Raw genomic sequence first — 22,739 nt, forward strand, 5'->3', positions numbered from 1 at the left:
TGTCAACGTCGAGCGCCTCAAGCCGCTTTATGATCCCCTAATAGTAACGAACTGTTAGGTCACCGGACGGCTCCCTTTTTCATCCTCGGGGTAATTGTAGGGAAGAAGAGGGACGATGCAGTGGGGCATCTTTAGCAGCGCTGTCTAGTGGGGCAGTCTCTCCAGCGCATCGCTCGGACTACGCCGCTCGCGCTCGCGGTTCCTTGAACTGATTGGACGGTCAGCCTTACGCTTGCGTGCAATAAACGCCTTTACACACAAGATTTCTTGACAATCGGTATTTTTTAAAGCAAACATAATAATCTACGATTTCACGTTCGTATTCGCATTGCCTGTTTATCTTGAGTTGCTTCGTTGGGCCATGACATTTTTGCAGAGTATAATCAAGGATGTTTTTCATAATGTTTCTATTAAATTTTCAGAAATGATATCACGAGAATATTGAGGCACGACGAGAATATGAGTCACGACAATAACACGTACCGCCACGATCACGCAGCACTAGAAAATGAACGCTATGTGCATAGCCTGTGCCAGGTCAAATAGCATTTTGAGTCTATGTTCACCACATGCAATTCTAGTTAAGTAATAAGGAACACAAGCAGAGTCCCACCTAAAGAAATAATCGCACGTACGTGCATGGTGTTTAATGCCATATAAACTCATTAAAATCACGTGCAATTCATAATCGCGGTAGTGATGGCTTAAGATGGCGTACAAAGAGAAAACTCAGTTGCATACTGATGAACGCAGAAACATAAGCCACTTCGGAAGCCTGAATGAGTTGGTAAATGTTGTTGGCATGAAAGCGCAGGCGTATAAAACATGGGCACAAGAGGGACGTTGTTCTGTTAATTTCGCTTTTGTGCGTGTTTTGAAGGTATGCTTTTCAAATCAGAATAGACTGGTACCCTATGTACTATGCAGCACATATATACAGAAAATGCATTTTTGGTGGCATGGTTACAATAGCCAGGCTGGCGACAAAAGAAGCCGCAGCGCGTTTATCAGCTAGGGACGGCAACCAGCATGATCCCTGTCGAAGAAGCTCTTCCTTCCCTAGGAAAAACAGCTCCTGGACAGTCCGCAACGTAGTGCGGTATCACTGTTTCACTTCAACTACCTCACAGCGGTTACCCCAAAGTCAAAAGGCGCCGATAGCGATTAGAAGTTGTGCCAAATGACCACATGAACAGTGACCAGGGGCGGTATTCTGTAAGAGTCTACTCAGTGGTTTATCCATTTCGGCTGTCGCTAATTGGCTGCTGCTTGACGTGCAGGAAGGAGACTGGCTGGCACCTTCCTGCACGTCAAGCAGCAGCCAATCAGCGACAGCCCAAATGGACAGTCCACTAGGTAGACTCTTACAGAATACCGCCCAGATGTAATCAAACAGTTTATTCTAATGTCACGAAGCCAGAATGTATGGCCTTGGAAAAGAGCCTAGCGACAACACATTGCTGCAGCACATGTTGGTTGAATTCTTGAAGAAATTCGAACCCACTTTAGATTGGATCATGTCCCAGCAATGCTGCCAGTGGCGCGTGCGCAGTACACCCCGCTTCAGACGCTACAATATGTCACACAGATCGCAAACAAAATGAATGCGGTTATGGCGCTACACAACACATGGCTGGAACGTGCATACTTAGGATTGTTCAAGCCCACTGACAATGAAAACAAGCATGTGGACATACAAGAGTGCTAACTTTGACACTTGTTTGTGTCAACTTGCTTCAACAGCTTGAATAACGTGTGTACGTTCACTTGCTTGTCCTCGCTGTCATTGCGCTTTAACAACCGTAGGTACGTTTTACTAACAAGGTCACACATCAACGCTGGAATGTGCACAGCGTGCGTGAGGAATTACAGGAAGCATTAAGGCTAGAAGTAAATCCACAGTGCGACTACCGACTACATTTAGGCTTGCTGTACTTGGCAATCAAGTGGCAATTGCTGTGGCGTGATCGGTAGGCTCACATAATACTTAGGGCCCGGAATTTGAGCGCATGCCCGTTAAGATGCGGCGAACGTAAACGCTGAGAAAATCGCAAGCGACGTTATATGCGCAGGGCACTGATCAATTGGCAACAGACGGAGCAAAGATCGTAGGACGAAGCTGCGGCAGCACACACAGGGGAACAAAAACCCACCGAGTGAGGGCGGTGACATGAGTGCTGAGCGACAGACCAACTCTGAATGGCCCTACCAGAAGAACGAACAAGGAAGGAACTGTGAACACCTAGTGACACGTAACGGTCTAACATGTCGAAAGTTTCCCACACGGCCACAAAATATAGTGAGCGATCTAGCTTTTCTCGAATAGGGGAACTGACACTCCTGTGCACCCTCAATATGTATTTGATAATTTTGCAGAAACGAAAAGTGGTACTTGATAGGAAAACACGTCTCCTTTTTTATCTTGCAAGTAACGTGCCAGGCCACCATGTAGTTTACAGGATATGTCGTAAGGGAGAGGCTACTACGTCTGTGGGAAGTGAACGTCATTTTAGAAAGCAGAAATGTGCTCATTAAGATGCAAGCCTTCGCAAAGAGAACTAGAGACGGCATGCTTGTGTCGCTTCATTTTTATGTTTTTCGCAGTGAAGCGAGAAGCTTCTGAACTAATTCCTAATTTCAATCACGGAACTTACGACGACGCATCATTCATTTTCTTTCCTTCTACAATTGTCGTTTTCGTCTGTTCCAGTTCCGGATGCGCCAGAAGACTTGAAAGTGTTGATTGTTTCTGCTACTTCGCTGCTGGTGGTGTGGAAGCCACCTGTTCACCGCAATGGCCTTATTACCATGTACTCCATTTATGCTAAGACACTGGACAAACAGGTTCGTTAAATCTCTTGACAGTGAATCTCGCTGCTGGCATGCTTGCTGCTGAACTTCTGTTCTCTTTTCGCCGTGTCCCACAGAATGCGACGGTAAAACTAGTGCCTACGAGCAAACTGGAGTACAACCTGACCCTGGTTACTCGAAACACCAGGGTTGAAGTCTGGGTCACGGCGTCTTCGCGAGTCGGCGAGGGTCCACCCAGCAAGATAGTTGCTCAGACTACTAGCGATCAAGGCAAGTTGCTTAGAGTGAGAAAGCGCGCTCTTCTAACCGTATACATAAATGCCACTACTGGCGAGATCAACATGCGTCTCTGCATGAAGCTTGGGCATTTTCACTTGTGATGATTATCAATGAAAAGCTCTCGGCCAAGGCTCATTGCTTATAGAAAGTTCGCATGCGTAGTGCGTGCAATATATCCAAATAATTTGCATGTGAATGAATATAACAATGTATGAAATTACAAATGTTCGAAAGGTACAATTAAATTCAACAGCTGGCGTTGGTAACTCTAATCAATGAAACACGCGCCTAATGTCCATTCTTTACAATCAAGGTGCAGTCAACTGTTTAACTTCCTGAAGTATTGTGAGTTATCTTCACTTGTGCCAGAAAGATCTCACTTATTTGTTTTTTTTAATTCTTGTGCCATTGTTAATATGCCATTCTGTAAATAATCATTGTACTTGCCCTTGTACTTATTTATTTGTTTACAATACTTCAAAGCCCCATTGAAGTGGTTTTCCATGAGGGGTGGCTTCTACAGGAATATTACGAGTTGCACATGTCCTTTTCCTGGCGGGTAGGGAATAACTGTGCTTTGGAAGTGTCACATTTTATTCCTTTGTAAAGATGCCACTTGGCGTTATTGCTGCTGCTCTCCTATTAAAATGAATAATTCTGACTTAATTAGTCTGAAGCTGTTCTGCACGTCGGCCTTGCAGTGGAAGCATGCATTGCAATACTTGGTATTGGTTCCGGTACCATTCGTAGTTTGAAAGGATGTGCGAGTGGGAATGTTGGTAACCCATGTCCGAAGATGGGCAGCGTCCAGCGGAAACGACACGGCAACAAGCTTGCATTTTCGAAGTGTGCGCGGCCGCGGGGCTTTCGGGGCAGCAGTTTCTAAACTCACACGCCCTTTAACGCCACAACGTTAAGGGCCCTGTGTCGCAGAAAATCCAGTGGCGGCGTCGGTGTCGTTGTCCGTGAGCTAAGATTTCCGTATATATTTAGGTATATGTATATGCGACGCCTTGCTATATGGCATGCTGTATATGCAAGTTATATTGCCACACCATTCTATCCCTAAATTTGCTCATACCTTGACTTACATTCTTGGCAAAGTTATTCCTCGGACTTTTCAGAATGACAGCCCGCAAACAACTGACGTGAAACAAAACACCGACAGCGCATGCCTTGTATGTTACATCTTCTCATACTGAAATATTAAAAGTACGCAACACTTACAAAAACCTGAAAATGATGCAATTTTTTTGGCACGGCTTGGCACTACCTCCGGGATCGCCCAACGCAAGAGGCATCATTTCTACCAGAAAGCTCACCTTCGTGCATAGCGTTCGCTGCAAGCGTTTCCCGGTAAACATTACGGTTACATAAGCAGCAGTTGCCAGGAAGCGTGAGAGCAGTCAGGGATCTTTGAATGCTCTCGCGTTCCACTCTTAAAGGCGCAGATTAAGCGTCCTCCAAGTTTTTGTCACCTTGGCTTCATTTTCTAACCTTTCTTACGTTGGCTTATCACAGGATCGCGCATTTATTAGTTTTTCAGTAGCCTTGAAATTTTTAAGCGTGTGCATGCCCCTTGGCTTATGTGTACATTTACATCGCCTATGATTAAACTTGGTTGGAGCTCAGCGCTTTCTCCCGTCTCATTTTATCCGCGTCGTTTCTCGTGTGCGCTCCCAATATTCCACCACTTGTAGTACTCACTTTCCACACCAATACGGCGGTGCTTACTTGTAGCTTGCCGGACTTCCGTTTTTCGAATGACGAAGCCCTTACATGCCATTTCTTCTTGCCTCATAAGTAGCGTGGCGTAGATAAACAATAATTTCTAGGTGAAGAAAATGCATTGATATCACGCACACGAGCAACAATATACCTTATCATTCATCAGGTTGTGCACTTCGCAAGCACTACTTGCTAATGGAGGCAGTTCTCGAGATAGCTCTTCGTGTGTGCGCATTGCTGTACTCGTCAGAATACCTTGCGAAATCTTCATAGCAGCAGCACGAAGGAACAACGGACGAGACAGTAAAGAAAGCAGCACGTCCTGTATTTTCTGTTGATTTAAAGTGGGCACAGGTGTGGACAAAAGTAATTGGAACATGGGAGATGTGGCCGAGCTGCATTCTAGTGTCCTCTAGCAGCGTCTAGGAGAAGGTAAAATCTGATCATGCATGCCAACACTGATAGCCAGAAGCTGCTGGAGGACACTGGAAGGCAGTTTCGACACATCTCCCGCATTCCAATTACCGTATAGACTAACGTAAGAATCGTACTTTCTCTCTCGGGTATTTGGCCAGGTTCCGCCCTTACACGGGACCGGATCGTATTGGTCTAATTATTTCACCTGTGAATTCCGGGCACTTGCGCGCTTTCCCACGGAACAATTTCCTTGATTTTCTCGTTGGGGCGAACTCCTCGTCCTGCTTGAGTCACCGATGTGCGCACTTGTCGTCGACGCCGTTGTTGTGGCCGGCGGCTTGCTTGCCGTGCTCCTCGGTGTACGCAACAACGTTGAACTTAAATGCAGCGTTGTACTCCATCGGTGGACAATTATAGTTACAGATTGGATACCAAGAGAAGGGAAGCGCAGTCGAGGACGGCGGAAAACTAGGTGGGGCGATGAAGTTAGGAAATTTGCAGGCGCAAGTTGGAATCAGCTAGCGCAAGACAGGGGAAATTGGAGATCGCAGGGAGAGGCCTTCGTCCTGCAGTGGACATAAATATAGGCTGATGATGATGAAGATGACTCCATCAAACGCTTCCTTTCTATTGCGGACTGCCGGCAGCTGACAGATGAGCCGAAGGAGCTGGCTGAGCTGGCTGCGAAAATTAATCGCAGAAAGAAAAGATCGCGCGGGGGACTAGCGCGCCGCCATGGAGGAACACGGATCAGCCTGTCGTGGCAACGCCCCGGAAGTCTGAGGTTATAGCGCCGTTCTCGTCCTCTAGTAGCTGCGTCCGAAAGCGAACGCTTCTCTGTTGAAATCTTCCCTCCAAATTTTACACTGCCAAGTACACGGTTGCCCATACGCGGTTGGTTGCGGCCCTTACTCAAGATTATATGGTACTTTTGTCTGCATGTGTACTTGCTTTTTACAAAGATTGAACTTCTCTGATACACTGCACTTTGCCTTGTCTCTCTTTCGTCCCCGCTGGTGATGTGATGCATACAGAATTGTCAACAATGACTTGTTCGGCGTGGTTTTCTACTGATAGCTAGCAGTGCTCTGCATGCCTGCTGATGCCTGTCTTCGCCTATGCCTTTTGTGGTGCCTGATGTGTTCGTATGCGACGTGCGCAGTGCCTGCCCGTATCGTGGATTTCGACGAGATCGTCCAAGTGGCGCCAGCCGAGGACGTGCACCTCAGCTGTCGGTTCTTGGGAACGGCGCCCGTGCACTGGGAATGGAAGCACGGGTAATTGGATGCAACGTTTCCACTGTTCAAGCCGAAAAAAATAATTGAATCGATGCATTGCATAAATATTTCGAGCCTTGTTTTGCTCAGTGCTTTTAAAATATTTGGCACCTAATCAAAGATGTTCGTCAAAGTTTTCCGATTACGCTAGCATTGGCGTTTGCTTTTCATTGTATTATGAACTCTAGGTGTTTCAGAATACTGTCTTTCATAACGGCATAGAATTTTAGAACGGTCGGACACAGCACAAAACTACGAGAACGGAGGCACGAAACCACGTGTGTAAAACTTGACTACTGTGTGAAATTTTCGTTTAGAGATCTATAGAAACGTTTTTCTTTGTGCTTAAAATGTAACTGAACGTGAAATTTAAGTGGACAACTTAAGATTGCTCCCTGTTTAGCTAAATGATTCTTATCGTAATTATTAACATTATCGAAAAGAAACTATTTAGTTCGGCACTAAGAATTGCTGACGCTGCTTTGTGTCAGTATCATCTCGGGAACCTGTACTATATATAGATCCGGCAGTGCACACCAGTATGCTGAAATAGGGTGATTTAATTGACATTCAATTCGTTTTAATCCAGAAGTGGCATATAAGCACTACATGAAAGCGACCAAAAATGAATCAAATCAGTAAAGGTAACCTAACAGCAAAAACTTCAAACACACTACCTGACGAATACCTGACGGCAGCCATATCCGCAAGAAGAGGGATTATGTATGGGATCCTGTATCACCCTAGTCTCAGTGATTTATTTTTAGCGCAACTTGGCAGGGGCCTTAGCTGCCGCCTTGCTGAATTTATAGTAATCAAGGTATTTAGGTACGTAGATGATTTAATTTTCCTTGACTGTGGTTCAGATTAATCACTAGCCAATAATACACTAACGTTCGTACGCGCAGTCTTAGCGCTGCTAGAAATAACCCACGAGATGCCATCACGTAACAGTATTATAAGATAACACATTCCTGGACATCACTACTTTTATTTCAGGATGAACATATTTACTGGAAGCACGAACCACGCACCAATAAGCCACTGCTCCCGAACTACTCTGCTCATTCTTAACTGGTTAAGAGGGGCATTGCAAAATTATGCTGCTCAAACGCATCGCATAACTCTTGTTCAATACTAATGGCTGCCAGCTTCAATGAACAAACCCTCCGGCTAACTGCTCCTGGGTACCCCACTCATGTACTAGTCAGGGTTGCTGAAGGCATCCTAAAGCGGAAGTCCTCAATACAGCCGAATGCCTTTCGGGCTTCTGCGGGGAAGCAGAAGTTTGTGGTGATTCCGTACATTCACCACTTGTCACATCGTCAAAAAAGATTGGGCGAAAGGCGAATGTTCAGGTCGTTTTTTTCTCTTCTTGACAATCTTCAAAAGAAAACTGTGCAGAATGACCAACCCTGGTGTCTCTCCCAAGCTCGTGTGCAATAAAAAGCGCACAGATAAGTTCATCAAATGTGCGGAATCGATCGTATATAGTATACCGATTTCTTGTTGTAAGACTAATATAGGTCAAAGTGGGAGGTGTATAAATGATCGCCTCCGTGGACATCGTAGAAGTATGACGAACAAGTGCAGAAGGTTTCTTTATGTGCACTATAGGAAGTGTGAATCTAGTGATGATCCAAGTGTTTCCAGTTCTGGCCAAAGCGCAGACTCTGGTGTAAATTTGAGCTGCATGCCATTCTATCGGGAATGGCACGCAGCTCGTCACAAGAAGCACTATCGCCACAAGAAGCAGCTGCCAACTGACGCGGGAAATTATCGAGGCAGATATGATTGATAGTTTAGGGAATAACTCTGTGTCCAAGCCGTCGATTGCTTATCTTCAAAGAAATTACAATGCTTGCGTCGTCACTGATTGTTTTGCTGGCTGAGCCGGCGTGATGTTCGGCCACGACATGCTTTATATTCCGCTTTGCGGCTCTCAATAAATAGTTGCAAGTTGGCGTTCGTGTGCCTCCAGTCTTCTTTCACCAGTCCTCGTCCGGTAGTGCACTTGAAGTTTATGTCATGTGTTACTAGCACGCCCAAACAACCACATTAGTCACCTAACAGAACGCTACAGGGATGAAAAAGCTTGTCTATCGTCTTCTGCTCACCAATGGTTGGCGCGGCGGGAATTTACGCGCGTCCTCCGCAGTATTAAAACTGAACTGACATTTATTCAAATTGCGAGGAAGCCTCCTTGAACTTTCCGTGTTGTAGAAGTTCCTCGGGTGCACACTTCTGCTACTTGGTGCTTTCCAGAAGGACGGGGGCTCTCCTTGGTATCTCGTGTTGTTTTGTATATATATCTAGGAATCGGAGGTGCTTTTTGCGGTGAGTGCAGTGAAGTGAATCACACAATCACTGAAGTATTCCGATTTTGTGGACGCACCGTTGTGTATGCGCCTGCAGCGAGGTGTCCGTGTCACGCTCCAACCGGACCGAGCTGACCAGCGACGGCAGCCTGAGCCTGCGGCGTGTGGACGCCGCCAGTGCCGGCAACTACACCTGCCTTGTGCGCAACCGGCTCGCCAACGACCGACGGATCGTCGCACTCATCGTGCGGGGTACGTATAGATCAACTGTCCTACCCACTGGGCCGATCAATATGCTTGTGATTACAGAAAACTTCCCGTCGAATGTGCTTGGCACCTGAGTTTAGCAAGAGAAAAAAGTTTGAAGACACTAGAGGCGATTACACCTCTAGTGGAAATCGGTGAAACAATTCTTTCTTGGCGTTGTCCAACGTCCTCTTGGTGCTCTTTGGTCCTCCGTGGCCCTGGCTCCAATAAACTCCATCTGTCTTCATCATCATAATCATAATCATCATCATCCAACGTCATCATAATCATCATTATCAGCCATCATCATCGTAATTATTATCATTATCGTCATCATCATCACCACCACCACACTCATCAACATTATTATCATCATCACCGTCACCAGCGCGGCTTTCCGAATAAATTATATGGTTTATCGTCATCAGTCATTGTGATCAGTTTGGTCACCTGTTTAAACTGCAATATCTTCGGGTTCGGCACACTAAACAGGCTAGAAGCCAGGCACATACATACATACATACATACATACATACATACATACATACATACATACATACATACATGCATTCTTACATGCATTCTTACATGCATTCTTACATACATACATACATACATACATACATACATACATACATACATACATACATACATACATACGACATATAACGCAGATAACGACAATATAACGGCAGCATAACAACATAACAACATAACGGCAAAAGTAACGACATGCACGCTGTTATTCTTGCCCAAGAACACCACTAGATTTACCATGTGATGCACCGTGAAAATGGTACAATGGCATGTCAAGGACAAGTAAATAATAACAGACCAACATCCGGAGAAAGTGACGGTACCTAAGGGACATACAGGATGTTTCAATTACCGTGGGCCAAACTTTAAAAATGTGCAAATGCTACGTAGCTGGACAGAACCAAGGTCGCCTTGATATGTCGCCTTGATAGTTGGCAACTGCTTGAGGCGCCAACTGCTTGAGGCTTGAAAAGTTGGCAACTGCTTTCACCTTGTTCTCGCGCTGTTCACTGAGTGGAATGACTCGTAATGTTTTGTCCAGATACAAGGCATTACACTTCTCGCGTGACGGAGCTAGGGTACTCGCTTAAGAATACTAATGCATTAAAACAATGAACTGAAGTGGACGTACTACTGCACTCAATCGGCCTAGTGGCGAGACAAGGACAGCGTTTTACAATATCGCTGCTGGTATGAACGCTGTGCCCGCGCACACTATAAGCACACTAACGTTCCTGCTGAGTTCCTTTGTATATGCACTGGTTTGAGCCGAACGTACAGTAAACGTCAAGTTAACGTTATTTAATATGGCACTGGGCACTGACTGGTGCCGACGGTTTCCCGCTCAGTCTCATATCCGGATACATCGGAGTGTGACGCCCGCAACACAACGACGGTGCTCCTCATCGCGCCAGCGTAGTGAGACGCCTGGTAGCTTACGAGGCACTGTTCCTTCTGTGCAGCAGCAGTTGTCTTGCGTGCTACGTCACGTCAACATGTCATACCCGCACATAGTTAGAACTAGGGAACCTACATGCAACGCATGTAGGCTCCCTAGTTAGAACAGCATCTGAGGAACCCAAGCGCAACGGTAAACCTAGCTTTCTATGTAAATGACTCGCCCTTCGGGAGAAACTGTCAAAGTTTTATTGCGATACCAATTATATGGACACTCCAAGCGGATTTCTGCCGTCGGCGTCGTCGTCGCCGTCAACGTGAGGTTCCGTATAGAGTCTAACGGCAATGAAATCGTCGCCGCGCGCCGTGGCCTGTATGTGCGACTTAGGGAGTCTACATGCAAGCACAGCGCTTGCATGTAGGCTCCCTAGTGCGAGTGAAAGCGCGCGAGGGACACACGCTTTCACGGGGAGCGAATGCACGGCGGAGATCAAAGGCGACTTCTTCCGTCGCGCGAAAGGCCGTCGGGGTACGGGAGGGAAGGAGGGAGGGGAGGCGACGTTTACCTGCGGCACAAAATGCGTATTTACATAAAAAAGCCACAGGCCTGCGCGGCACACGCAGCACAGTCACAGCGTAAGCTGGTTGAGCGGGGTAAGAGTAGCTCCCATTTCGGCACCACGCACAAAAGGTCTTCGCGGCAAAGTGACTTCGCCTCAATTTTGACGAGAACGATCTGAACTGTCCGCACGGCGTCGACGGCGAGCTGTGGCTTGTAATGCTCTCTGCACAGCAGTCTGCTGAGCCCGATGATGCTTGGTTGTAGCCGCGCACGTAGCTCTACGATTCGCTTCTTCAGCACCGGTTCCCTACCTTGCGAGGAGACGTCATAACATGTACCGAAGAGGTACCCAGAATACGTGGTGCACATCTAACATCGGGATAGCGTTGATTGCGCGCCTCGTCTGAATCTGCATCTCGTCGCACGCGGCGGTTGCAGGCACGTTAACTAGATGGCGCCACCATACTGGCGGAGGCTCGGGTAGTCTGCGCGCGGGTGCGACTGTTTTCGCAACAAATCCGCGCAGGGGCGGGGCCTCGCCTCGATTACGTGGCCTCGCCTCGATGACGTGGCCTCGCCTCGATGACGTATCACCATTTTCTTTTTTCCCCTCTCTGTTTGGCGGTGGTGTCGGTGTGCGGCGTCTCAGTTCGGAACAGCGCATTCCACGTGAGCGAGAAGTTGGCGCGCGTATCATATTCGCGGCGTGCGTTGTTTTGTTTCGCTTGTGAAAGCGCGGAGTGCAACGATGAGCGAGCCTCCTGACCGACAGAAGGTGATCGAATAGTACCTCCAAGGGGTACATCATCATGAATACGGCTACTGCCATGGCTACCTGAAGTCAGACGATGAGCTTAAACTAACTTCTCGCTCACGTGGAATGAGCTGATCTGAACTGAGGCGCCGCACACCGACCGTGCCGCCAAACAGAGGGAAAAAAATGGTGATACGTCATCGAGGCGAGGCCCCGCCCCTGCGCGGATTTGTTGTGAAAACAGTCGCACCCCCTGCGCGCCGGCCTATAGGGCGCGTCTAAAGGGAATATTTCTGCGGCCTGAAAGCAAGCGCTTGCGTGGCTCAGTGGTAAAGTATCCGACTCCCACGCAGCGGGCGTGGGCTCGATCCCGGCGGAGAGCGGGTACTTTTTTTCGCATTTGGGGCGATAGCGGTTACGGGGCGGCGGTGGCATCATCGCGACCCGAATCGGCTATTGGAATGAGCCCATCACAGCTTACGCTGTAAAACTTTGCGAGGCGAGAATGTGGCAAAGACGTCCGACGCTGCTCGACGAGTGTCCGGTCTGATCTCGTCGAAAACCTCCGAGCCGCCCCCAGAGGCACCGGCAACAGTCACCAACGCCGTGCGTTCGGTGCGAACGCGGGCAAAACACCGACGGCGTCGACAACAGTTCTGCGCGTTGCTGGTGCTGTTGCATGTCCAAGTTGATACAGCTGATAAAACTACTATCCTTACTTCCTATAGCTCTACTAATTTGCTATCTCAATTGATGCTTGGCCTTTCGGGTGAAACTGTGACATTCTTACCGTCTACAACCTACACCAGCTGGCCCAAATTTTCATTTCAACTGAAGTTTGACGCACCTCTATTTCGCATTTCGAACTTTCGCCTGGTTCTTGACCCATTGGCTGGTTATTCTCCTGCTTGCCCTCGCAGCTCACCTGGAAGGATTTGTGCTCAAGGTGGTTAGCCAGACCGCCACTTCTCTACAATTGACGGCTAGCGGCTCTGCTGTCGACGATCAAGTTGTCCAGGGTAAGTGTGCTTGCCCGCTTCCCTTCTTACTTTATTTCGGCCTACCACAAGGTTAGCCGCTTTTTTCTTTATCTTGAATGCTCCAGTGGTGCTTTCGTCTGGCGCTACACCTCTGTTCTAGCCAAGGGAACGTTTCTGAGGCCGCCCTGCATTTTGCTGAAGGAGACAAGCGAAATTACGTGGTAATTTCTCGCCCCTAATCCTCTTCCAACGTTACCTAAATATAAATGTCAGCATTCACTCAGGTTCCCTAAATACAGTGGTCATATCTGCAAAACAAACTCTTTTAACCTCTTACCGCATAGACAGAGAGACAGAAACACCCAAAGGCCGGGAGGTTAACCATATACACGTGGTGTTTGCCACCCTGCTCGAGGAAAAATGGACAATGAATTAAAAGAACGGTCTTGAAAAGTCGCTTGTAGACACGCTACGCCTTCTAGGCTACGAGCGAAGATCTCTCCCTTTGCCTTCCTTAAGAGCATAATGTATTATATACAGGAATTCCCAGCTATCACGCAGCACGATTAAAGAAAGAGGAACGGCGTGACGCGAAGCAACCCTAGTGCGTATTGTTTCCAGTACAGTGGAGTTGCCGCCAGTAATTTTTTCGTTACTGGGATTTGATCAGGTAATTGTAATTAATTAGCTAACTCGAGAAGTAGTCCTAATTATCAAAGTGTCAATGAGAAAACTGTAGAGCAACATGACTGCTCTGTATTTGTTTTTGCCCCCCCCCCTTATGTAATACCCTGAAAGGGGCCTTTAAGGGTTATTAAATGATGATGATGATGAAGTCGATCGTCATCGCCAGGCGGAGGTTTTGCGGTGTGCACTCGACGGACCATCCTCGAGCTTAAACAGTTTCGCTAGTTTACAGGGCTATGTGCCATTGCGCGAGGACCCTTTCTGCACTACTTCCAGGATCGGCCCACATTTCGGGCATACACCGCCGGGCTACCTCCAGCTTAAACAGCGTCGCAGTTAAAAAAAAAAACATTGGTCGCAACGTATCATGTTTGTAAGGGCTATATATACGTAGCAGCGTTATTCGTGATTACTAGGCGAGAATATGAAAATGCCAGAGCTCTTTACAATGCTTTACAAGCTTGGGGATTGCCTTGTTCGTAGAGACAATAGCAACGACAATAAATAACTCTCCGAGGAAGAGAAACAAAGTTTCATTGCGATAGCAATTATATGGACACTTCAAGCGGATTTCTACCATCGGCGTCTCCGTCGTCATCGCCGTCGCCGTGAGGTTCCGTATAAAGTCCAAGGGCGATAAAATCGTCGCCGCGCGCCTTATGTGCGAGTGAAATCGCGCGGCGGACGCGCGCTATCACGCAGAGCGAACGCACGTCCGAGCAAATGCGACTTCCGTCGCGCGAAAGGCCGTGGGGGCATGGGAGGGAGGGAGCGCGGTGCGACGCTGTGCGGCGGCACCAAATGCGTATCTTGCAATCGGGCGCAAGGGGAACTGGCGACGCAATCTCCCACGCGAAAGGAGGAAGCAGGGAAGGCAGCGCCGGTGCGGGCTGTCGCGCGCACCGTATCTTGAAAGCGATCTGCAGACGGCTCTGACCTTTGTATGCGCTGTGCTTTCAAGGCTCAGTTTCCGTTGAAGCGATAGACCGCGCGAACCTTCGCTCGGTGAGGCAAGTGCGATTGCTGCCAGCGTTTTGACAGTGGTTGTCTCTGTTGATCGAGTGTGATCTATTCATGTTTGCTTGTGCGCGCTGACACGACCTTGTTAAATCTGTTGCTAAGCGAATGTGTCCAAGTTTATGCAGCTGATAAGACTGCTATCCCTACTCCGAATAGATTTCTACTAGTTTGCCTATCGCAATTGATGCTTCGCCTTTCGGCGAAACTGCGACAATGTTTTCTTTTCTTAAATGCGAAGCATTTCTTGGCGAACATTTGCCACTTTGAGTGTATCTATCTAGCCGCCTACGTCTTGGTGCTCTCATGGTCGTTTGCTTAACTTGGTATGTACCAAAGCGGGTATAGTATGACAAAGGCTTGTGACGAACGTAAATGATAGGTCATGACATTAAGGTCATGACATGTGTTATGTAGGTCATGAAACAGCCTCCTACGCCTTCGTGCTATCATGGTCGTTTCGTTAACTTGGTATGTACCAAATTTGGTATAGTATGACATGAGTGTACACTGTACGGGGAACATAAATGATAGGCCACGACATTAATGTCATGACATGTGTTTCATGTAGGTCATGATACAGCCGCCTAAGTATTGGTGCTGTCATGGGCAAAAAAAAAAAAACCGGCGTGGCAAAGAATCCAGAATTAATGATGGTAATGGGTGCAAGTAAGGTTGTGATAGCAACGATAATTTTTATTATTGATTTGCCTAACACAGTTTTATCCCAAATCAGGCTCTTCGCGGACGATTGCGTGATCTGTCGCAAAATTTTATGTAAAGATGATGAACGGGCACTCCAGGCTGACCTGGACTGCGTAACCTGTTGGTGCTCTAAATGGTTAATGTGCCTTAATACTTCTAAAACTAAGTTTATGTCTTTCACTAAACGCCCTAATCGCATTACCACCTCGTACTCTTTAAATAATACTGCAGTTGAACTTACTACTACTTACAAATACCTTGGTGTTTACTTTAGTTCAGACTTATCGTGGAATCATAACACCAACGCCATACTCGCATCTGCTAACCGCTCATTAGGTCTCTTAAAACATAACTTGAAGCATGCTCCATCGCACCTACGTAAACTTGCTTACATCACCATAATACGGCCTAAAATCGAGTATGCATGTGCCATTTGGGACCCTTACCAAGCTTACTTAATCAACAACATCGAATCACTTCAAAACCGCGCAGTTCGTTTCAGCTTTTCAGACTACTCCCGTCATTCTAGTGTCTCAGCATTGAAAATTCGTGCAGAACTGCCAGACTTGTTTCAACGACGCACAGTTTCACGGTTATCACTGTTTCACAAACTTTATCATCACCCATTGCTTCATGACGACTTCTTTTCTTCACCAGTTGCCATCCTTCCCAGACGTGACCATCCTTTCAAAGTGAAGCGTTTTGCGTGTCATACCTTTAACTATTCACAATCATTCATTCCACGTACATTTGTTGACTGGAACGCGCTGCCATCACACACCGCCACCGTCATTGATCTGTTAAATTTCATGAACTAATAATGACGGAAGTTGTGAAGTGAAAATAAAACTATCGCTATTTTTATTGTATACTTCCGACACATTGTTCTCTCTTTGTTTGTTGTTGCTTCTTCCATGTCTGTCTTTGTGCTATTTGGAGCTAATATTATTTTGTGATATTTGTGTTCGCTCATGCGTTGTTCTTTCCACGTTTGACTAATCCCACTTTATAACATTTTTTGTTGTATTGAACACCCCCTATGTAATACCCTCCTGCGCGAGGGCCTTTAGGGGTATTTTGAATAAATAAAATAAATAATCATATAGTAGAATACAATTACGACTCAATAATTACAATGACGAAGCAAAATTGCCAATGACTCAGCGAAAAAAAAGATTAACACTCAAAAACCACTGGATGGGTTCGCACATGGGTACTAAGTGAAGAAACACTAAAGGATGATGGTACAAGTCGTAGTCATGAGCATTACTCAGCAAAAAAATAACAATGACACACCGAAAAAAGCCGAGAGATCCCACGCCCTGTGGGTATCGATTCGATGTTATTCGAAGCAGAGGGCGGATAGCCTACCAAGTTAACGAAACGACCATGAGAGCATTAAGACGTAGGCGACTCTTTCATGACCTACATGACACGCATGTCATGACATTCATGACTCGTCAGTGCTGTTCCCTGCTAAGGCCTGCCCCGTCGAAAACGTTACCCGCGACTTTTGGAAGTTAATTACGGCTCCATTAGCCTGCAGAAAGTCAATTCCCAGAATTAGGTCCCTCGAACAGCTTGGAAGGATAACGAAATCTCCGAGGTACATAAACCCACGAATGCTCACTCGCGCTCTGCATCTTCCTACTGGGGTTAGCAGATGGCCTCGTGCAGCGCGAATCTGCGATCCAGTCCACTCGGTAGAAACTTTCAGCTTGCAGGCAAGGTCCATGCTCATAACTGAGGTGTCCGCTCTAGTGTCGATTGGCGCCGTTATTTCTTCGTCATCTACGGTGAGTGGAATGTTTGACGTTACTACCTTTCGTACGGTGTTTGACTGCGTCTGTACGTCTGCATCGTTCTGTTTTCGTCGTTGTTGTCGTAGTGGAGGATCTTGCGTACAGTCGACGTCAGCGGCCTCACCTCCGGAGGTCGCTGAACTCAGTTTTCCCGACCCGCCGGGCTAGCCGAGCGGCGTCTGAAAGCGCCCCGAGAGAAGGCTTGGCTTGGTGATGGTGGCCTGTAACGAGCAGGAGACGACGAACGGGGCTCGTGCCATCGCTGATCAACATTGCGACGATTCGCGACGAAACTCTCTATTTCCGGCAGCCGCTCACCAGGTCGTGGACGAGGTGCATTCGGCGAGAATTCACGGGAGCCCCGCATGATGATAAAGACACATTCTGTAGATGTGCCCGGCTTCGCCACAATGAAAACAAAGGGGCTTGTAGTCTGTAGGTGCGCCAGACGTCGCTCTTCCTAGTTCTTGCTTCGGCGATGTGCGGTTGGCTGCGAGGCGGCCTCGAGAACGTAAACTTTATTATCAAATCAATAAGATTTGAGTCCGGCGTACTTTTAGTGGGTCTGAGCACCCGCCGCGGACGCGGTTTCCTTGACCTTGTCTCGAAGCGGCTTCCTCGGCTCGCTGGACGGCCCAGAGTTGTACTGTCAGGTTCGCTGAAGCAGTGCGGTCTTCAAACGCGAGCGGAGGCTGGCGGTGGAAGAGACGGAGGTGTCGGCACTTCCCAAATTCTTTATGTCCTGACATTCCCATAACATGTGAATAAGTGTGGCAACCTCGCCACAGGATGTGCATCTGTTTGTAGTGTACATGTCTGGATACATGGCGTGCATGAGTCTGGGGTTTATGTAAGAATAAGTTTGGAATTGCCTGTAGTGTACTGATTGCGCCCTGTCTAGCCTAGCGCGAGGGGATGGGTATACGCGTCTCTGTAACTGGTAGTGTGTCGTGGTGTCGTGCAACCTGGTCAAACGATCCTCCCACGCCCAGACGTTTGCAGTACCCCGCGGGGGCTCTTCCTCCGATGATGCTCGGTGAGTGAGGCCTCGGGCAACGCGGTGGGCCGCTTCGTTGGGGGTGGTCAGTTCAGTGTGTGCCGGGATCCATAGCAAGTGCCTTCGGTTATCGACGTCGGCCTCTCCTTGGTGTATGGGATATCGCTTGAGTATGTGATACGCCTCTTGCGATATGCGCTCATTTGCAAAAGTGTGAATTGCCGTTTTCGAATCGCAGATCACGTATGTAGCCTTGGTTTATGTGAGGGCCAGTGCTATGGCCGCTTCCTCTGCCGCTTCGGCATATGCCGTGTTCACGGTGACGCTCGTGAGGTGGTTACCTCGGTGGCTAGTAACTGCCCTCACGAAACTGTTCCTGTCTCGATAACGGGCTGCGTCGGTGAAGACTGCCTCCCTGTCGTTGGAGTAACTTTGGTTCATGTGTTGAGCCCTGGCCTTACGTCTCCCCGTGTTGTGTTGGGGGTGCATGTTGCGAGGCAATGGGGGCACGTATAGTTGCTTCGCGCATGGTTCTTGGAATTTCCACTTTGACGCCATGCTGCGTGTGGTATGTGATGTCGAGCTTTTCGAGCACGTGCCTGCCCGGGTGGGTCTTGGATAGGCGCTCGAGTTGGGACACTTGTAGCGCCTCCACGAGTTCCTCGAGCGTGTTGTGCAAGTCTAGTTCTAAGAGCTTAGTGGTGCTCACTCCCGGCGCAAGTCCCAACGCACATTTGTACGCCTTGGGTATGAGAGCATTGAGCTTATTTCTTTCCGTAACCGTCCAGTTGTGAAACGCTGCCGTGTACGTTATTTGAGAAATAACGAAGGTTTGTATAAGTCGGTACGACGTTGCCTTTGCGCATGCCCGCGTGTTTGTTGGTGATGCGTCGGATGAGCTGCATCGTGCTGGTGGCCTTTGCTGTTATCTAGTGGCCTTTGATGTTGTTCTTCCCGTGAGGAAGTCTCGGATGTAGTTGTACATTCGCAGTCCGAGATTTAGCTTGTCTATATTTGTCGTAATATGGCATCGTGGCGAACGCTATCCAAGGCCTTCTTCAGGTCCAGCCCGAGGATGGCTCTCGTCGAGTGCCCCGGATTGTCTGTGAGTTGGTGTTTTAGTTGCAGAAGGGCGTCTTGCGTGGAGAGATGTCTTCTGAACCCAATCATGCTGTGTGGAAATAATTCGTTGTCCTCGAGGTAACCCGTGAATCTATTGAGAAACGCGTGCTGCATCACCTTGCCCACGCAGGACGTGAGGGAGATGGGGCGCAGGTTATCCAGCTGTAATTTCTTGCCGGGTTTTGGTATCAGTATGACCTTTGCTTCTTTCCATTGCTGTGGTAGCTTGCCAGGCCTGAAGCTTACGTCCATATGTTGAGCGAGGTGTACCATGCTGTACGCACTTGAGGGTGGTGGACGGAGTACTGCTTCAGCGTAACTCATTTCAGCACGCGGTCCCTGCTGTGGTGCCTCGTACTGTCCAGGAACATGGACGGCCTGTCGGGCCTCGGCGCACACCATTTCCGCAATGGAGAGTTTTTCCCACAGGGGCAGCGATCGTTTGCATCTTCTGCAGTTCCTCCTTGACGACAGCCCTGATGAGTTCTCGCAAGGCGCCGACGTTGTTACCGAGGGTAACAGCAGAGAGCTTCCTTTGAAATCACGGCGTCGCGGTTGTATTGCCTGGCCGGCTGTTGAAGGGCCTTTTCCATGGTAGTAGCTTCGTCATGGAACTCTGCAAGTGTCGTGGCAGATTTCGAATGAGGCCAGCAAGTATTTCCTTTTTGACGCCACGCATTAGATGGCACACCTTCTTTGTTTCAGTCATAGAAGAGTCCGCACGTCTGAAGAGCCGATTCATGTCTTCTACGTACGGCGGCACTCGCTCGTTCGGGCCTTGAATTCTCGCCTTCATTGCTAACTCCTCCCTGGAACTGCCGACGAAATTCTTCCCATGACGTCAGTGTCGCCTCGTAGTTATCAAACCATGTTTTCGCGGAATATTCAAGAGCGAAGTACACGTAGCGTAGCTTACGCTCGTGGGTACAGTCGTTGAGGATGGCAACCCGAACAAAATGGTCAAGCCAGTCGTCGGCGTCCTCTGAAGTACTTCCGTGGAACGGATTCGGCGTCCGAATGTGATTGACGACCACGTACGATGCTGCAGTAGCGGCAGGAGGTGTTTGGTTCGTCAGTATAGTTCGTTTGGTTAGCAGACCGTGCTGTGGCTGGAGTCCCTGGAGACGTCGGCTGGTACGTACGTACGTGCACAGGGGTAAGCTCGGCCGAACTAGTCACCGGGCTTAGGTCTGGGGTACGCTCCGGAGATCTTAACATCGACCGTACCCAGCACCTCCGCCAGAAATGTCACCTAGCTAGTACAGCTAAAATAGTTGACCAGTGATAGATTGGCAAAAAACGTCTGCATTTAGCAATGGCTGATCTTCGAAAAGTGTGCGCGCAACCATGAACTTCGTCGTTCTCGCCTAAAGGGGCCAGTGTCATCACGTGCCAACTTATTTCGCGTCAATATATCGTTTTACCATTCTAATAGGCCCGCTTAAAGCGAACAGAAAATGCAGCCAAGGAATGCATCGGGGAAATTAAGTGTGGTTGAAATTGGAATGTAGAAAATAATTAAGAAAAGGGAAAGGAAAGTGGACGAAAAGATAACTTGTCGCTGGCGGGAGCCGAACCCGCGTGCGTTGCACTACCAATTGTGCTACGGCGACGGCCATCAATTCGTCCACTAACTTGGGTATTTATGTTTACTGGATCTAGCCCTAGGTGCGTTAGCCAGCGCCACTCGGAACCATGGTGGGCGGATGTGGGCGGAATGGTGGGCGCAAAGAATGTTCCACATCCCGTCGCCGTCGCCGATGGCCGTCGTCGTAGCACAATTGGTAGTGCAACGCCCGCATAATGCGGAGGTTGCGGGTTCAGCTCCCGCCGGAGACAAGTTATCTTTTCGTCCACTTTCATTTTACTTTTCTTCATTATTTTCTACATTCCAATTTCAACCACACTTATTTTCCCTGATGCATTCCTTGCCTTCATTGTCTGTTGGCTTTATGTGGTTACGATTAACAAAATCTAGTCCCTCGGTTACCCTTCTTCTACTATGCGTGGTGCCGAAAGACAAATCTTCCTTTCAAGCACGTGCACTGTAAACCCAACGTATGTGCGCTCACCAAAATGCATATTAGTCCCATTGGTGCGTGCTGAGCTTTTGGCCATACGAGAGGCAACAAACTTGGTGACAGCTTTTTCCACGTCGCCGCCACCGGATATAATAATACGCCCTGACTCCTCCTCGGCCATAAACGAGATTCGGAAGGTATACAATGCCAACCCTGTCGCAGACGAAATACACCGAATGACTGCACAGATGCCCGGTCATCTTCGGATACAGTGGATTCCACGGGACACTATTTCCTCCCACCTACAAGCGGACACCGCCACCCACAGTGAGCTGCCACTAGCTGTGGAAGCACCTTTCCCAAGTGACCCCCCAGGGTGATTTATTCCACTGCAACGAGGTTCTCCACCGCGCCACACGAGATTTAATTCCACCGTGTGGTTCAAACCTCCCAGGCGGCCTTACCCGCCAGGAGGAGGTGGTGTTGCGGAGACTCCGTGTGGGGGAGGCATTTACCCCATCGGTGACCTACGCCTAGCCACAATACCTCCGTGGATCATTTGCGGATACCTGCCCATATTGCCCAGCTCGAGCGTCCGCGGCTATAATCAACACCTGTTGTGGACATGTTCTGGTCTAAACCAGATACGACGGTGCTACCTGCAAACAGTGGGCCTTCACCCCACGCGACCACCAGACTATGATTCTTGGCTCTATGGAAACAACCATTGAGCGCTATTGATGTTCCTCGCCGAAACCGGCCTACATTTCTATATTTAATAGTTGATGCCGATGGGTGAACTTTCGAAATAAAAAATAGCAATAAATGTAAAGAGTCTTTCTTAGGAAATCCTTGTGTAAAAGCTGGGGTTCCTCCACCTTGTTTAAATGTAGCTAAAACTTCTTCCACTGCATTAGCGTACACCAGTGAGCACAAGTGCTGAGACCACCGAAGCGTTCACTGTCCAACGTCATTTCTCGTAACGTCCGACGGCCGGCGTCAAGAAATTTGCTTCGAAGAGTGGAAGACCAATCAGGAGGCACTTCTTTGAGGATTTTGTAAGGTCCCCATTTGTACCCTATAGTGCCGAAGATATATATGACTATAGATGTGGCAGTATTTCTTTCGCTAGGCTTAGTGCAGAAGCGATCTCGAAAACTACTCAAGGTTATATAATACTCTGTCACGGTGAGACTAAGCGAAAGCCGTTTACGCAGTCATTTGCTTCCAACTAAGTGAATTCTACAAGGACAACGCCAATTCAGTTTTCGCCGCATGTATTGCGTCACTTGACGCGTCGTCGACGCTCCATGTATCCACATAATGCAGTAGCTCGTAGGCGGCGGCACCGCCCCGAGCAAGAGCGCGGGTAAGCTCTGAGCTCTCTGCAAGCTCCAATGGGTTAAACGCTCGGCGATTGTGGGTTCCTCCACCTTGTTTAAATGTAGCTAAAACTTCTTCCACTGCATTAGCGTACACCAGTGAGCACAAAGCCAACGTCTTTCTCTACTTCGAAGAGTGGAAGACCAATTTCTTTGAGGATTTTGTAAGGTCCCCCACTGAACCCTTAGTCCGAAGATAT

The 22,739-nt window shown here is 48.2% G+C and overlaps 1 protein-coding gene across 1 annotated transcript in view; it reads left to right on the forward strand.

Annotated features, from left to right (window-relative positions):
- Positions 1-3,849: 3,849 nt before the first annotated feature.
- The window catches only part of LOC119455788 (Down syndrome cell adhesion molecule-like protein 1 homolog), an 80,050-nt gene continuing 61,160 nt past the window's right edge, over positions 3,850-22,739 (forward strand). Inside the window, exons 1-4 of the mRNA XM_049668623.1 lie at positions 3,850-3,865; positions 6,398-6,512; positions 8,928-9,082; positions 12,747-12,845. Coding sequence (XP_049524580.1) covers positions 3,850-3,865; positions 6,398-6,512; positions 8,928-9,082; positions 12,747-12,845 — 385 coding nt within the window. The remainder of the gene's footprint in view (positions 3,866-6,397; positions 6,513-8,927; positions 9,083-12,746; positions 12,846-22,739) is intronic.

Source organism: Dermacentor silvarum, chromosome 6, assembly GCF_013339745.2.
Source record: "Dermacentor silvarum isolate Dsil-2018 chromosome 6, BIME_Dsil_1.4, whole genome shotgun sequence".
NCBI classification, from domain to species: Eukaryota; Metazoa; Arthropoda; class Arachnida; order Ixodida; family Ixodidae; genus Dermacentor; species Dermacentor silvarum.